Source organism: Narcine bancroftii, chromosome 10, assembly GCF_036971445.1.
Source record: "Narcine bancroftii isolate sNarBan1 chromosome 10, sNarBan1.hap1, whole genome shotgun sequence".
In the NCBI taxonomy this organism is placed as follows: Eukaryota; Metazoa; Chordata; class Chondrichthyes; order Torpediniformes; family Narcinidae; genus Narcine; species Narcine bancroftii.
The window spans coordinates 85946499-85964049 of record NC_091478.1 but is presented as its reverse complement, the minus strand read 5'-3'; the positions used below and the strand labels follow the sequence as shown (position 1 = coordinate 85964049).

The following is a 17551-nucleotide window of genomic DNA, read 5'->3' as shown; positions in this document are numbered from 1 at the left end:
TATAGCATTGCATGTTTGAAGTCTGATTACATATAAATGAAAGGTTTTACAAACAATCTGGAATGATGGCAGAGTGATGGTCCTCCTGTTGAGCATTTGGATGAGGTGAGCATACTATGGCAATGACGGCAGCATGAAACCCCCCCATTGAGTGTTTGGAATGAATTGTGAATGGCTTTTATGTCTCTTTTTGCCTTTTCATTCGAGCAGATGGTGATGCAGGGAACCCCAGCAGCTCAAAACCTTATAAATTAACACGAATAGAGTGAAATAAAATTAAATAAAATAGAATCCTACACACACTGCATTTACTTGTACTAAAATAAAATACCATGGATCCAGAAAATCTGAAGTAAAATCTCAGAAATACTCAGCAGGTTAGGGCAGCATCAGGACTGTGTATTTTGTATTCAACTGTGGATTTAAATATACTTAAATTCATTGCCAACATGTTATTTAGATTTTACCCACTAACCCCATCAGAGATGGCAATAAAATGAAATAATAGTTGAAAATTTCAAATCCAGGGCTGATTAAGCACAGAGAATGTCAGGCCATCAGGACAAGCTTCATAATTTCTAGACTTCAATATGTGGTTAACACAACGCTATTACAGTGCCAGCGATCCGGGTTTCAATCCAGCGCTGTCTTAAAGGGGTTTGTACATTTTCCCCGTGTCTGCGAGTGTTTCCTCCGGGTGCTCCAAGTTCCTCCCACATACCAAAGATATGCAGGGTTAGTAGGTTAATAGGATATATTTTTAAAAATTTTAAATGTCACCACGGTTCAACCATGACAGTGGCCACAATATAATAGAGCAGATCTTGAAAATGAAAACAAATCAGGAAATGGAGTTCGAATAAAAGATCATCAGATTGGTACAGTTGTGATGTTTTTCTTTCTCTCGAGATGTTGCCTAACTTTTTGAGAGTTGTCAGAACTTTCTGATTTAATTACTCCTCCAAAGAGATAAAATAAGTGTGAACTAGTGAAAATGATATCAGGAGAAGTAGTGAAAGAGACATGATTCAGAAAGGACCTCAAGTCCTGGAAAAGAAGATGAATTTGCAGCATGGAACCCTGGGAAGAGTCATGTAATGATGGATGGGAATAACCCAAGATGTCAGATTCTGGGATGTGCAGATTAAGGAAATTGGGAAGGTCAATGGTAAGGCCCAACATGAGCATCTTCAGAGAACAACTTTGGTTTCAAGGTCAAAATAAGGTCAGGAAAGATGTCTTCAAGATCTAATTTAGGACAGGCCATGAGCAACTGATCTGAAGAAATGGAAGGTGAAAGTTGGGGTGCCAGTCAAGGGAGCATGTGTTTAGCTCTGAGCATGGATGAAGGTTTCAATGGAAGAAAAACTAAAGAGGGATTGAAGGAGGGAGATGTAACACAGGTGAAAATAAGAAACTTTTCTCACAGAAGAACACATGACTCAGAAATCCTGCTCAGAGTCAAATGGAGCGCCAAGATGCTAACGTTATGGTAAAATGTGTCGGAAGGTGCTGAGTAATATCGCAAACAAAAATTACAAAATGTGATACTTTGTGAAAGCCATGTCATAGAAAATAAAAACAAAAAAAAAAACTGTTTGACATATGTATTATTTCACTAAACCTGAAATCTGGATGCCTTGTTTATATTTTAAAAGTTGCACCTGGTTAAATTTTACAGGTCAACTTTCATCACAGTTCAAACATTACTATTAACATTGCCCATTGCAGAAAATGGACTCTTTAAAGGGGTTACAGTAAGTCCCATCGATTCAATTCAGGGTCAAAGATGTTGATTTTGAAATCTTGAAACAAGATAGATTTTGCTTCAAAATATTTAGTGAGGAATCTTTAGTTAATAAGTTACTTCTGGAATAGTAGAGAACACTGAGCCTATGAAGAAAAGGACTGGAATAATTGCTTAAATAGTGTACCCTCAAGCATCTTACGAATCACAAATGAGTGGAAACTAAATCAATTGATTTCATGTGGCAGATGACATTAAAACTGAAGATATCATACACAAGCTTTGTTAATAGTTAAAAATATTTTTTCTCAGTCACATCTTTTGCATCTCCTAAACCAACAGTTTAACAGACCTCCCTGCCCATCAGCTGCACTTGAATTCTTCGCTATGATACTGAAGGGAAGCACACTCCTCTCCAAAAATCCAGACACTCCCAGTTGAGACAGTGGCCCAGAGATGGATGAATGTGCTACACATACCATGTCGTTTACTTGGCAACAACATCATAAAATTCTGAGCTTTTGGTAGCTAAACTATTATGAGCTCCCAGCTACTGCCAAGTGCATTAGGATAGAAGTCGTGTCCCCAAAATACTGCAACATCTGGCATTATATATTACAAAGGAATTCTGACCTTTAAGACAGATATTTGATAAAGTATACCTGACTTCTGGTGTTGATGCAAGACAATCTCGCCCCATTCCCCCATCCTTCCCCCAAGTGTCTCTGGAGATTCATTCTCATGTCCCTCCTGGTGCTCATTGGTTGCTATCTGTTGGTGATCTTAACCAAAACACAAGGTCTAACTGCACTTGCACAATGACTGCAGACCGCCCCGCCACTTGATTATCTCAACTAACAGGTTTTGTTACACAACAATGGTGGATGTTTGCCTGACATTTAGTATTTCCGGCAACTGAATACTGGAAAATTCACAGCCTTTGTCTTTGTCTTGTGCCACAAATTTCATTCCCTGACTCCTGTCTAAATCCTGCTCGCGACCAACTGTCTGAAACAGCACCAGATTGTTCACAACCTTTGTGTCACATTTGACCCAGAGTTTCTAATCAGGTAGCATGTCATTACCAGACCATCTGTTTCCACCTTCACAACATAGCCTTATTCATCAGGCATTGAAACTCTAAGCCATGTCTTTATTATCTCTAGAGTTGACTATTCCCATATACTCCTGGCTGTCTTTCTACACATTAACCACAAGTTCAAAGCTCTCCTTGCCACATCCTAACTCATTTAAAGTCCAACTCATTTATCAGCCATACTTGCTTGCTATTGTATTTTAGTTCCCAGTCAATTAAAGCTTTCCATTATTTTAAAAATCTCTGGGATCTTGCTCTTTTTTTTAAAAAGATCTCTGCCACTTTCTTCAACTAGATCACACTGTACGCCACCAATTACGGGCTTCAAACACCCCAATTTTAACATGAAGACCTCATTTATCAAGGCTGCAAGCTGGAAAATTTCCTACTTCAACCTCAAAATATTTTTAGTTTTATTCTCTCCTTCGGATTTTGTTCGTTCAAGTTTGTACTTTGTTCGGGAAGTACAAGTTTCTGAGAGCCAAGATTATGTGACAATCAGATGACAGATTGGTTTGGTGTCAGAAAGGTGTGAGGGCAACCGGGCTCCGCAGAGCTCAGTACCAAACCTCAGTGTAATGACCTTGACTTCATGCAGGGGCCATGATTAGGAAGTTTTCCAATGATATCAAAAGAGTCAGTTGACAGGAAGTTCTGCAGGAAAATATGAGTGAACTGAACAGGTGGTCATAAAAATGGCAAACAATTCAATCCGAATTCAATCCGAAGAAATGTACTATAGAGGCTGAAAATCAAACAGCTGGTAAGATCAGGAGCACATGGGGGCAGTGCAATGCTATTACAGAGTCAGCAATCAGGACCAGGGTTCAAATCTCACGCTGTCTGTAAGGAGTTTGTACGATTTCACTCGTCCCCCCACCCCGTGTCTATGCGGGTTTCCAGTTTCTTCCCACAGTTCAAAACGTACTGGGGTTTGTAGGTCAATTGGGTGTAGATGAGTGGCATGGGCTCATGGGCCCGACATGGCTTGTACCATGCTGTATGTCTAAATTTAAAATTTAACATCAAAAGTCTCAAAATATATCAGATAGCTTAAGTGGTGAAGAATTAACAATGGGTACTTACTTTCATCAACTGAACCATAAAATACAAGAGGAGGAAGATCAAGCCTGAAATGTATAAAACAGAATCTGGGCTAGTTGGGAAAATATGCACAATTCTGATCAGCTCAGTCTCTAAAGCACTACAGAGGTTATAGATAAGTATATTGTCAGGCCAGACAGGCAGGAGATGTTTTCCTTGATCCAAGTTAGATCGAAGAGTGATTTAACTGAGGTGCATAAAATTTGGAAAGGTCAAGGTAGTACCCATTTTCTTTGGCAGACCAGTTTAAATCAAAGGGACATGGATCTACAGAATTGTACAACACTGCAGCACAGAAACAGGCCCTTTGGCCCCTCTAGTCCATGCCCATCTATTTTTCCACCTTGTCTCATCACCCTACACCCTAAACATAGCCCTCCCATCCACATATTTATCCAAATTTCACTCAAATGTTGAAATGTAACCTGCATCCACCACTGCTGTTGGCAGCTCGTTCCACACTCTCATCACCCTCTGAGTGAAAAAGTTCCCCCTAAACATTTCACCTTTCACCCTTAATCCATGTCCTCTAGTTCTTCTCTCGCCCAATCTCAGAGCACAAAGCCTGCCTGCATTTACCCATTATATACCCTTCATAATTTTGTATATCTTAATGAAATCTCCCCTCAGTCTCTGACACTCCTGAGAATAAAGTCCTACTTTATTCAACCTTTCCCTATAACCCAGCATCTCAAGTCCCAGTAAAATCCTTGCATTCTTTCAATGTTATTAATATCTTTCCTGAGGGTAGGTGACCATAAGTGCACACAATAGTCCAAATTTGGCCTCACCAGTGTTTTATGTAACTTCAACACAACATCCCTACTCCTGTACTCAATACTTTGAATTTATGAAGGTCAACATGCCAGAAGCCCTCTTTATGATCTGATCTACCTGCGACACCACTTTCAAGGAATTATGTATCTGTATTCCCAAATCCCTCTGTTCAATCACACTCTGCAATGCCCTTCCATTTATTGTATCACTCCTACCCTGTTTTGTCCTCCCAAAGTGTAACATCTCACACTTTTCTGCATTAAGCTCCATCTGCCATTTTGCAGTCCATTTTTCCAAATGATCTAAATCTCACTGCAAGCTTTGAAAGTCTTTCTCGCTGCCCACTACACCCCCAATCTTAGTACCACCTACAAATTTTCTGATCTAATTTACCACAATGTCATCCAGATCATTGATGCAGATTAATTAACCTCAATGAATCGGTAGAAGAATCAGAGGGAAGTTGAGGAATAATATCTTCACCTAAAGTGTAGTGGGGTTTTTGCAACCTACTGCCAGATGAATGTAGAGTTGAATAGCTGTAACTTCTAGATCTGTGGACAGGAAATAATTTAAACAGTCCCATCTTGCAAACAATGGGCGGAATGGCTTCTTTCTTCTCTGTAAATTGCAAAATCAATTAAAGTCGCAATGTGAAGTTGCTACTAAAGTCATGATTGGCTGGCTGTTCAATTTGGAAGTTCAGACACCCAGGATCTATAAATGAAAATAGAGAGGTTGAGCAAATTTAAGTTCTTGCAAGTCACTATCTTGGAAGATCTTTCTTGGACCGCACACACTAAAGGCAACAGGAAGAAAGCACGTCAGCAACTCTACTTCCTCAGGAGTCTGCGGAGATATGGTATGGCACCAGAAACCCTGGCAAATTTCTACAGATGTGCGGTGGAATGTGTGCTGGCCGGCTACATCAAGTTGGTATGGGGACACTAACAGCCATATAACCATATATAGCACAGAACAGGCCAGTTTGGCCCGACTAGTCCATGCCGGAACAAATCCCCACCCTCCTAGTCCCACTGACCAGCACCTGGTCCATACCCCTCCAATCTTCTCCCCTCCAAGTAATTATCCAGTCTTTCCTTAAATGTAAATAACGTTCTTGCTTCACCACATCTGCCGGAAGCTTATTCCACATCCCAACCACCCTTTGCATGAAGAAATTTCCCCTCATGTTCCCCTTATAATTTTCCCCCTGCATAAAGCCCTGCAAAAGGTAGTGGACACAGCCCAGGACATTACAGGCTAAACACTCCCCACTATTGAGAACATCTACAGGGAATGCTGCCGCCAGAGAGCAGCAGCAACAGCATAGATCCAAACCACCCAGCATGCGCTCGTTTTTGCTGCTGCCATCAGGAAAGAGGTATGGGTGTCACAAGACTCGCACCACCAGGTTCAGGAACAGCTGCTACCCCACGACCATCAGACTCCTCAATGACAAACTCAATCAGGAACCCATTTAAGAATTCTTGTTGCACTTTATCGATATTTTTTGTTCTCTCTGTATTACACAGTCGGTTTGTTTACATTCGTCATCTGCCTACAGTTCTTCATTTGTTTACATGTATACGCTGTGTATAGTTTTTTTTTTGCACTACCAATAAGTGGTCATTCTGCCTCACCTGCAGGAAAAGAATCTCGGAGTTGTATGTGATGTCATTTATGTACTCTGGCAATAAATCTGAAATTCTGCCTCAAGAACAAGGACAATGTTGCAGAACAAACAGAAATCATATTTATTATCTATCTATGTATTTGTGGTCTATTTTGATTTAATTCAATTAGTTTTAGTATTATAGTTTCTTTCTTTACAAAGTACAGTCCCTCTTCTGCTGTAGCAAATACCGTAATAATTTTGCTGTATATGTGCATTCCTCTACCGGCATCACCTACGGCTCCTAGAACGCTTCCATCAGCGTTGTCTCCGCTCCATCCTCAACATTCATTGGAGCGATTTCATCACCAACATCGAAGTACTCGAGATGGCAGAGGCCGACAGCATCGAATCCACGCTGCTGAAGATCAAACTGCACTGGAGGACCATCGCCTTCCCAAGTTTGTATTATATGGCGAGCTCTCCACTGGCCACCGAGACAGAGGTGCACCAAAGAAGAGGTACAAGGACTGCCTAAAGAAATCTCTTGGTGCCTGCCACATTGACCACCGCCAGTGGGCTGATATCGCCTCAAACCGTGCATCTTGGTGCCTCACAGTTCGGCGGGCAGCAACCTTCTTTGAAGAAGACTGCAGAGCCCACCTCACTGACAAAAGACAAAGGAGGAAAAACCCAACATCCAACCCCAACCAACCAATTTTCCCTTGCAACCGCTGCAACCGTGTCTGCCTGTCCTGCATCGGACTTGTCAGCCACAAACGAGCCTGCAGCTGACGTGGTCATTACCCCTCCATAAATCTTCGTCCGCGAAGCCAAGCCAAAGAAAGAAAGACAAAGAGTATGATGAGGGGTGGCATGGTTAACATAGCAGTTAGCACAACACCTTTCCAGTGCCAGCAACCAGGACCAGGGTTCAAATCCCACCTTGTCTGTAACGAGTTTGTATGTTCTCCCTGAGTCTTCATGGGTTTTCCCCGAGACTCTGGTTTCCTCCCACCCTTCAAGAAAATTGTACCAGGAGTGTAGGTTAATTGGGTGTAAATTGGGCAGCAAGGACTCGTAGGCCGAAATGGCCTGTTACCATGCTGTATGTCTACATTTTTTTTAAATCATTAACATTTCTCTATCAGATGTTTCCTGAATGAGTTTCCAGCACAATGAACGAAGATAATAATCTAACACCAGCACGACATTTCTCTTCTCCCATTTCCCAAAAACTCTCAAACAAGGTGTCCATTAAAAGTCCTTCCCAAACACCAAAAATGCAATCCTCCCTCTACAGTCAAGGACAGAGGACAAAAAATCAATTTACTAAATTTGTTGCAGTGCTTGTTTACAACTTTTCTCAGTGCTGATAAACAAGAGAAAAATAATTAGTGGGTTCAAATAAACCAACATGGTCACCCGGACCTCCAGCTGCCAAATCTGGACTGATCCATTTCCTACTAATCCTTAACAACAGTGGCCTGAAGGAAAGCAGCAGCTTCCTGTCATTGGGTCAGCAATTGTCATGTAACACAGCGAGGCCAATTCACTCCAACGAAACTTGTCCCTAGTGAGGGTATCAACGATGCAGCTGCATTACTTTCTGCACCTGGAGAGCCTCTTTATTCATTATCCTACTTTTTTTCCATCTTCTTCTTGTTTTTATTTGGCTTGGCTTCGCGGACGAAGATTTATGGAGGGGGTAAAATGTCCACGTCAGCTGCAGGCTCGTTGGTGGCTGACAAGTCCGATGCGGGACAGGCAGACACGGTTGCAGCGGTTGCAGGGGAAAATTGGTTGGTTGGGGTTGGGTGTTGGGTTTTTCCTCCTTTGCCTTTTGTCAGTGAGGTGGGCTCTGCGGTCTTCTTCAAAGGAGGTTGCTGCCCGCCAAACTGTGAGGCGCCAAGATGCACGGTTTGAGGCGATATCAGCCCACTGACGGTGGTCAATGTGGCAGGCACCAAGAGATTTCTTTAGGCAGTCCTTGTACCTTTTCTTTGGTGCACCTCTGTCACGGTGGCCAGTGGAGAGCTCGCCATATAACACGATCTTGGGAAGGCGATGGTCCTCCATTCTGCAGACGTGACCCACCCAGCGCAGCTGGATCTTCAGCAGCGTGGACTCGATGCTGTCGACCTCTGCCATCTCGAGTACTTCGATGTTAGGGATGAAAGCGCTCCAATGGATGTTGAGGATGGAGCGGAGACAACGCTGGTAGAAGCGTTCTAGGAGCCGTAGGTGATGCCAGTAGAGGACCCATGATTCGGAGCCGAACAGGAGTGTGGGTATGACAACGGCTCTGTATACGCTTATCTTTGTGAGGTTTTTCAGTTGGTTGTTTTTCCAGACTCTTTTGTGTAGTCTTCCAAAGGCGCTATTTGCCTTGGCGAGTCTGTTGTCTATCTCGTTGTCGATCCTTGCATCTGATGAAATGGTGCAGCCGAGATAGGTAAACTGGTTGACCGTTTTGAGTTTTGTGTGCCCGATGGAGATGTGGGGGGGCTGGTAGTCATGGTGGGGAGCTGGCTGTTGGAGGACCTCAGTTTTCTTCAGGCTGACTTCCAGGCCAAACATTTTGGCAGTTTCCGCAAAACAGGATGTCAAGCGCTGAAGAGCTAGCTCTGAATGGGCAACTAAAGCGGCATCGTCTGCAAAGAGTAGTTCACGGACAAGTTTCTCTTGTGTCTTGGTGTGAGCTTGCAGGCGCCAAGAAAAGTGCAGAGAACAAAACAAAGGACTCTACATCACCTTTGTTGACCTCACCAAAGCCTTTGACACCGTGAGCAGGAAAGGGCTTTGGCAAATACTAGAGCGCATCGGATGCCCCCCAAAGTTCCTCAACATGATTATCCAACTGCACGAAAACCAACAAGGTCGGGTCAGATACAGCAATGAGCTCTCTGAACCCTTCTCCATTAACAATGGCGTGAAGCAAGGCTGTGTTCTCGCACCAACCCTCTTTTCAATCTTCTTCAGCATGATGCTGAACCAAGCCATGAATGACCTCAACAATGAAGACGCTGTTTACATCGGGTACCGCACGGATGGCAGTCTCTTCAATCTGAGGCGCCTGCAAGCTCACACCAAGACACAAGAGAAACTTGTCTGTGAACTACTCTTTGCACTTTTTTTCCATAAGATCCAAGTAAATATCATTAAAATCTACAGGGATTCGAGCATTTTTTTAAAAATCAGAAACTTGCCAACAAATCTTCCATCTTGATGAACTGTTCTTGTACGTAATGGACAATAATAGAGGATGGCATGATAAAACATGGGTACCACAAAAAAATTTACTTCAAGAATAGTCTAACTTCATATGCCTTTTCCAGACAGTCCAAGCACATTGCGAAAGTTTCTATTCAATGTCCAAACAGCATACACCACACAAACGTGCACAGGTGCTCATTCCCTCTGCACTAAACTCACTGAATAAAATTTGAACACACAAACTATTCCACAGCATGGTACCTCAGCAGCTGATTGCACTTGCTCAGTGCAGGAGATAAACAAGGAAGATCCACATGTGGCCACATATTGGAGGTGATTTCTGCAGGTAGGGTTAAAATTTGATTTTTTTATTGTGCAAGGCCATGAAAAGAAAGACTTCCATTTACACAGCAACTTTCACAACTTCATGAGACGACTGTGTCAAGTCACATGGAGTGAACACGGCTGACAATGGCTCCCACAGGCAGCAATGCATTAAATGACCAGATAAGTTTTTTTTTTAATTTAATAATATTGATTAGTGGGCAAATATCTGCCAAGATTCTTGGGATAACTCTGCCACTTTTTAAAAATAGCAATAGATTTTTTGAGCCCTCAAGAGTGTAGATAGTACGTCACTTTGATGTCTCAGTTGAACAGCGCCTCCAACAATGCACACTCCAACAGTGCTACACTGAAGGGTGCAGTTTCATCTGAGATTATGGAGCATTCAATTCACAACCAGCTGATCCAATGATGAGCATATTAGAAAGAGATCCACTGCTGACCACTCTCAAGAGTGCTTGAGGGAGCTAAATATGACGTTAGAGGGGATGAACCAGCCATTTGAGATCCTGATATGTCTGAGGGGACAAGAGTGGAATTAAGTGATATTCCCTCAGACTGGACAATGAAAAAACGGTCAGTCCTTAGGAGGGCAAAGAATGTATAATCGCAATGGTAATAGCTGAAAGATCAATGAACAGTAAATGATGCTCAGTCACCAAAATATTCTCATTTTTTAAAGTTTTGAACTTTCAATGTGCAGATTGAAAAGATCCATGGATTGGTTCAACAAAGGGTGGAGCACAAACCTCACAACAAGTCAGCTTATGGTAGTATATTCTGAAAGGTGGGCCAAGTTCAAAAGGAATACATGGTGCTTCATGGATTATCTGGCTGAAAGTCCGTGCAAATATATTCCAGACAACAAGAACTGGAGCAAGGTAAAGAGGGAAATTGTTTATTCCAGACCTAATGGCAAAGTGATAGATAATCCAAAAGAAGAATGCTGAGTCCAGGTGACAACCTAGCCAAGCAATAAAATGGAGGTCAATAAAGAATAAAACCAGAACCTCCCAAATCAAAGGAATTTTCCCAATCCTACGATTGTATTGTACTGATGAGATTTAAGGTTCCATCCAACACTATTGGTATGCAAACTTGCTATGCATGGATGTTAATAAAACAAACTATTTGACAAGGAGTACACCCTGCTTTGCCTTGCTTCATTTCACCCTGCAGAGTGAAGTAGGATCATATTTCTTCGGTTATGGCTCTTTAGCAGTGTATGTGTGCAGGTGCGGGCACGTGTTTAGGGGGCAGTGAGGCTTGTTGAATAGTAATAAAGGAAGAGGAAGCTTAATGCTACCCTCTATCTTGGACACAGAATAATTCTGAAGTTTTGCCAATAGCTTAGGAATAAATCTCAAAACATCATTCTGGCTGGAACATGTGACTGCTGTGCCCACAAGCTCTTTAAAATCTCGGTATCTTATAATTGAATCACTGAGAAGCTGGTATTCCTGATTCTGGAACTCAAAGCCTTTGGTGTTCATGACATTTTATACACTTTTGTCCAACCAATAGAAAGGACACAATAACATAATCTCACCTTGACTATTGACGATGAATCTGTAGATCATGTGGGTCAGTGGAATAATTGCAAACATACAGTTATCTCCATTCGTCTCAATGAAGTCATGCCTGGTTATTGCAGTCGGATCAATGTGATGTTCTCTGAAAGGCCTAATAAATGCCTGCACACAAAAAAAGCAACAAAATGTTTAACTGTTTGAGAACATTTTCTAGTGAAATTATAATTAACTAAAGATTAAAATTCAAAATAAGTTAAGATTACTCATTCCAAGGTCAAATACACTAAAGTGCTAGAAAAACTCAGCAAGGTCTGCATCGTTCATTGGAAGCAAGATATATGACCAAAGTTTCATCAAGGTATTGCCTCTGATGGATGCTGCAGGACCTGCGGGTTTCGACAGTACTTTTGTGTATTTACTACAAAGCATCGGACTTGTCAGCCACAAACGAGCCTGCAGCTGACGTGGACTTTTTACCCCCTCCATAAATCTTCGTCCGCGAATCCAAGCCAAAGAAAAAGAAACAAAGCACCTGCAGATTTTCTCGTTTCAAATCATCCCAAGGACAGATTGCTTACAAGAAAGGAAGCAATAATGTTAAAATTAATGGTTTTTGATGGAGTTGTTTAAGAATATTGTGCAAATCTGAAATATAATTTACAATTATTGGTCTGGCGACTGCAATAAATTCTGAATGGATCAGTCTCCATCAGTGCATTACAACAACCTTCTGTAATCTACCCACAAGTTACACACCAGCCTGATATGAAAATGCATCACCCATCTTTCATCATCACCCAACTGAAGCATGAATCTCCCAGGATGTGTTTCAAAGGGAGTTCTTTCGATGGAAAGCCTGAGGCGGTTCAAGGACAGTGAGAAATGTGCAATAAATGTGGCCCTGTCAGAAATGTCCTCATCCCATGAATAAGTACCGGTAATTATGGAAGTAAAGTCGGTAGGCAGGTAGACAAACAAGTAGGCAAGTAGATAAATGGAAGGAGAAGAAGAACTCGCAGAAACAATGCCAGCACTGAATCCTCAGATTTCAAGGATTTGCTTTCAACAAATCTAGTTACCCAATTGTGGTTCTTTTGATCTCCTTGAATACAACTTATTTGCTCTTAGTGCTAATGCAGTGGCTCTGCTACTCGTCAGCACAGAGCCAAACAAACCAGACACAATTCAAAATTGTCTAAATTCAGTCAATTAAATAATATGGAATTTAACAACAATCTGGTCTCTGTTTTGAAAGTTCTGGATTGTTGAGAAAACCCATCAGGCCTTGCATTGGCCATGTGGTTCCCTAAAATAGCCTGGCAGGCCAATCATATGTATCCTATCCAGAATATCAATGCAAGGAGAGAATTCATGTGGAGAGAGCATTCTGCAACAAAATGGCACCAAGCACTGATGTGGTAGAGTTTGCCCAACCCAGATGACCTTGCAAAGTCCTCATTATGAGTATCTGCAACCAATGCCTAAATTTGGAAAGCTGCCCAATTGACGAGTTAAAGAGTAGCACGATACAGTTGTACTCACACTTTCACGGCTTTCATCACACGGTCCATTATAATCCCTGGTGAAGTACTGGGTGACAGAACCAAATATAAGATAGATTGGGTCTCTGATCCTTCTCATTGAACCAACAAATCTACACTGATAATGAATCAGTGCTCCTCCATGTGTACTCTTGGAGGAAATTGGCTTAGTGCCCAAAAAAAAGGCTCCTCTACTGGGACTGCTCCATGCAGCTCGACGTTATCTAAAACAATCTATTCCTATATGCACCAATACCAAAATATTCAGGTATGAGCAGACAGATGGCATTGTACATTCATCCTGCTCAAACACCAGGCAATGGTCATCTTTAACAAGACAGAGTCTTCGTTCTCCTCCCGATATTTGATGACATTATCATTGTCGATTCACCAACCATAAATATCTTGATTTGACTATTGACGAGAAATTCAAATGACTACCACATAAATACTGTGCATACTAAAATCGGTCAGTGGTTCGATCTCCTTCAGCAGTTGCCACCGCTTTTGTTTGGAGCGTGATGGAATATTCTCGACTTATCTGGTTGAGCACAGGTCCAATAATGATCACCAACCATTCACGACAAAGCAGCCAACACATTTAGTACCCAATCACATCCATCACAGAATGGAAGCAATGTGTGCCACCTGCAGTATAGGGTGTGCAATGATTCCAACAGCACTGTCAACTTGTGACCTCCATTGCCATGGAGTACAAGAGCAGCAAGCCTGTGGGAACATCAGCCCCTCCAGGTTCCTCCTCCAAGTCTCACACCATCCATTCTTATTTGCAAATATGTAACCAATGTTTTGTTACCTAAATTTAAATTTTACATTTTTTTAAATTTTAAATGTCGACATACAGCACAGTAACAAGGCCATTTCTGCCTAAGAGCCATGGTACGCAATTACACCCAATTAACCTACACCCCTGTACATTTTGAATGATGGGAGGAAACCGGAGCCCCTGGGGAAAACCCATGCAAACTCCTTAAAGACAGCACAGAATTCGAACCCCAGTCTCAATCATTGGTGCTGGAACAGTGTGGGCCCAAGTCTTACAACTCCCTCCCCAACAGTCGCATGGCAGTACTTTCACCTTAAGGACTGCAGAATTTCAAGAAGGTGGCAGACCATCACCTTCTCAAGGGCATTTAGGGATGGGGAGTAAATGTTGGCTTTGCCAGTAATGTCCACATTCTGAAAAATAAACTCTGAAAGATCTCTTCACTTAATGTTCAATGTAAATATTGGTATTTTTGTATAATTAAAATCTCTACTTGGGGAATAGCATAGAATAATCAGGAGGTCACCAACAGATTGAAGATACGATGAGAATTGTGCTTCCATGTTTGCAACCATCTTTAAACCATTTACAATAGGAATGCCCAATTTAAGACTTGGACATGCTGGTGACAAACTAATGGCTTGGCCCTATTAAACATCCACCTTAATAGGCAGTAAACTGATTTTTTTTTAACCTCTTTGCGATCGTGATCCATGTATTTATCCAGAAGCTATTCCTTTCCAAGTAGTGTGTTCATCGTAGAGGAGTTAAAGTTATAGTGAATAAGTTTAATTTTAACAACCAATCTATCTGATGACCTTGTGTTGACAGTTTCTATTTCAAGTAGAATTAAATGGAGCACTTATTTATTCACTCTCATGAATTAGAGATGAATCTGGCAACAGTTATTATTAAAGGACTAAAATGCCAAATTGGAAGCAAATTTATCTACTTTTGTTAGCGATGGCATAAAAGGAGAGGAGGTGGTGAATTAAATCTGACCACAGCATATCCTCCACAGAAAATGGACAGGAATGAACTGTCTGTACTTTACTTACCTCACAGAAAAAGCCCGTCATGTCACACGTCATAGTGCGTCATTTTATTTACCCAATTAAAATAATTCACAATCCTGCCATCAAGCAAAAATAAGGGATCCTGGCCTTGAAAATCTTCAAAGGCCAAAGCTGTGTTTAAACAGCAAAGTGCAGAAGCATGTGCCAGATTAGCATGAAGCTTCCCAGCTGCTCTTAACTATTATTTTACAATCCCAGGCATTGCGCGGGAGTGAAAGTGTCCTCCACACATGGCTAAACTGTTGGACTAAATCAAATGGGATATGGATTTTCCAGGGGTGGAGAGTAAGATGAGTGAGAAAGGATTTGCTTTTGGGGGCACGGCAAAAGATAAAAGCACACAGATGATCAGATCGGGAAGGGTGGGGTTTGCCAGACACATGATCAGAGGGTGAATGTAAGTAACCCTTTTCATTCCATCAGTTCGCTTCTTATTTTCCTGCTACTTACTCTCTCACCCTTTCCCATCAACTGCCCTTTGATTCTTTCTCCCATGAATTTACTCAAAGGGATAACGTGCAGTCATATAACCTCACAGCAGGGAGTTATGAGGAGAACCTGGAGGAAACCCAGTGAACAAAAAGAACATGGATACGCTTCAGGGACAGCAGCGAGGCTGGGATTGAACCTGGTTCCCTGAAACCATGAAGCAGCCCGACCAATAGCTGCGCCCCATGCAGTCCAACATGTAATCAGGGGCCCTAATACCATTGACTGCAGCATTGGTTCGATGTGGGAAGAAAGAGTGAATTCAGCATCAACCAAAACACTTACTCATCTGTGATTCCCATCTAACTTCCCTCTCCAGTTAAAGCCTACATTCATCTCAGTGGCCTCAAATGTACAAATGAATTTTGTGCATGACATAAAGCCATGAATATCGTGCTACTCAACAGCTGTGCACAAGCTCATTAACCTGAATGTATGCGTGCATCATACAAATGTAAGAATCAAAATAACTTTTTTTTAAGTTCTCAAAGACCCAATTTCATTTATTCCTTTGAGTAGCAAATTAAAAAAAATCTTATACAGAAGAATTTCTAGCCTGCTTCCTCTATTTTTATTATGCATGGTGGATCCATCCCACACAGAAAAAAATAACTCAAATTAATGGGAAATCAAAATGGAGTTATATTTATCCTTAGTATCAGAGCCAATTTTGTTTCACAGACTTTTCTGTCAGCAAATTCAACAGAACATTCCAGAGTTCAGTCAATAAGAATACTTTGTTGTCATCGAAAATTACTGTGAAAATACTTACTAGAGATCAGGATGGGCATCAATGAGAACAGGAGAAGGAGTAAACAAACTGGAAGAGTGCAGATCTCATGTGGTACGTCAATAGCAAAATAAAATTGCAAATAACCTTCCCTCTCACCTTCCTGCTTCAAAAAAAGAGTGTGCACCTACTGCAACAATTCTATTTTAATAAATGTATTTACTTTTTAAATGTCACTATGACAAAGAGGTGGTGTTCTCCAAGGAAGTTCTCAGTCAGCCCCTTAAGAAAATATGGAATGTAAAAAGTGATCCATCACTAGACAAAGGGCAAACTAAAAGCATTTGTAGAGGCAAAACTAAATTCAGTGAAAGACAAAGTATAAATGAGAACCAGAATGTCAAAAGGAGTGATAACGAGGCCATAAGAGAACATCATTTGTTTGTCCATTCAGAACAAGAATCCCAACATTAGGTTTTCAGTATTTTAAAAAGAAAAACATTCCACAAGCTAGTTTCTTCAGACCAAAGAAGCATTCCGTTATGCCAGGAGTCACAAGACAAATGTCCCAGTGTTTATGCTGAAGGCTGCATCCAGCCTGTAGAACCATTAATCTGCCCAATAAACAAGTCCAACGTTAAATGTTGAAAGTTGTTACCCCAAATCCCAATGCCAATGCAAGCAATAACTGCAGCATTAAGATAATTGAAAAAGTTATGAAACAATAAAAGGACAAAAAGCCTTCCCCAGCCATCTTCCCAACACCATATATCATGAACAATTTGTCTTGCCATGGGATCTATGCAAACCAAAAAATCTCTTCAGGGAGATGGCCTAGCACTGATAGAGGAAAATAAGGCTCTTAAATGTGTCCCAATCCTCACAAGCTATAGAAGGAAAACAACAATATATTCATTCAACTATCCAAATTGAGCCAACAGGATACCTCAAAAAAACTTATCTTATCTTAAAATCTTCAATACAATTTTAAGTATAGATTTATCCTGCATTTTAATGATAACCAATACACCATTAGCTATTTATTATGAATCCACTTAGTACGTTGATTAGGAAAATAATCTCATCTGTAATCAGAGGCTGGATAGTTCCTCAGTATAATAAATAGGTTGATTGTATTTACTCTGCATTGAAGACTTCCTCTCAATCACCTCCCATTAAACAAACTCATTTTATGTTTTCACCTTTGTAAATCTTTTTTTTTTAATTTTTTTATTTTTCACACCATAAATCACATTAGCCATGATATACACTATTTCTTTTTCACACATATACAGTGACTTTTTCTCCCCCCCCCCCTTTCCTCCCAAACCACCCCCCCACCCCCCCCTCTCATCCATTTTAGGTATACAATCTAGGTTGCATTAAGCCAGTCAGAGAATGTTGTCATTCAACAAAATTACACCAGAAATTCTACTGAGTCCATTCTTTTCTTTCCTTCTCCTTCCATCAACTTAGGTAATGTTTGTCCCCGGTAG

The 17551-nt window shown here is 41.2% G+C and overlaps 1 protein-coding gene across 1 annotated transcript in view; it reads right to left on the bottom strand.

The window, feature by feature from the left end:
* LOC138744861 (plasmanylethanolamine desaturase 1) overlaps positions 1-17551 on the bottom strand; it is a 152122-nt gene that overhangs the window by 27189 nt on the left and 107382 nt on the right. Inside the window, exon 4 of the mRNA XM_069901644.1 lies at positions 11450-11594. Coding sequence (XP_069757745.1) covers positions 11450-11594 — 145 coding nt within the window. The remainder of the gene's footprint in view (positions 1-11449; positions 11595-17551) is intronic.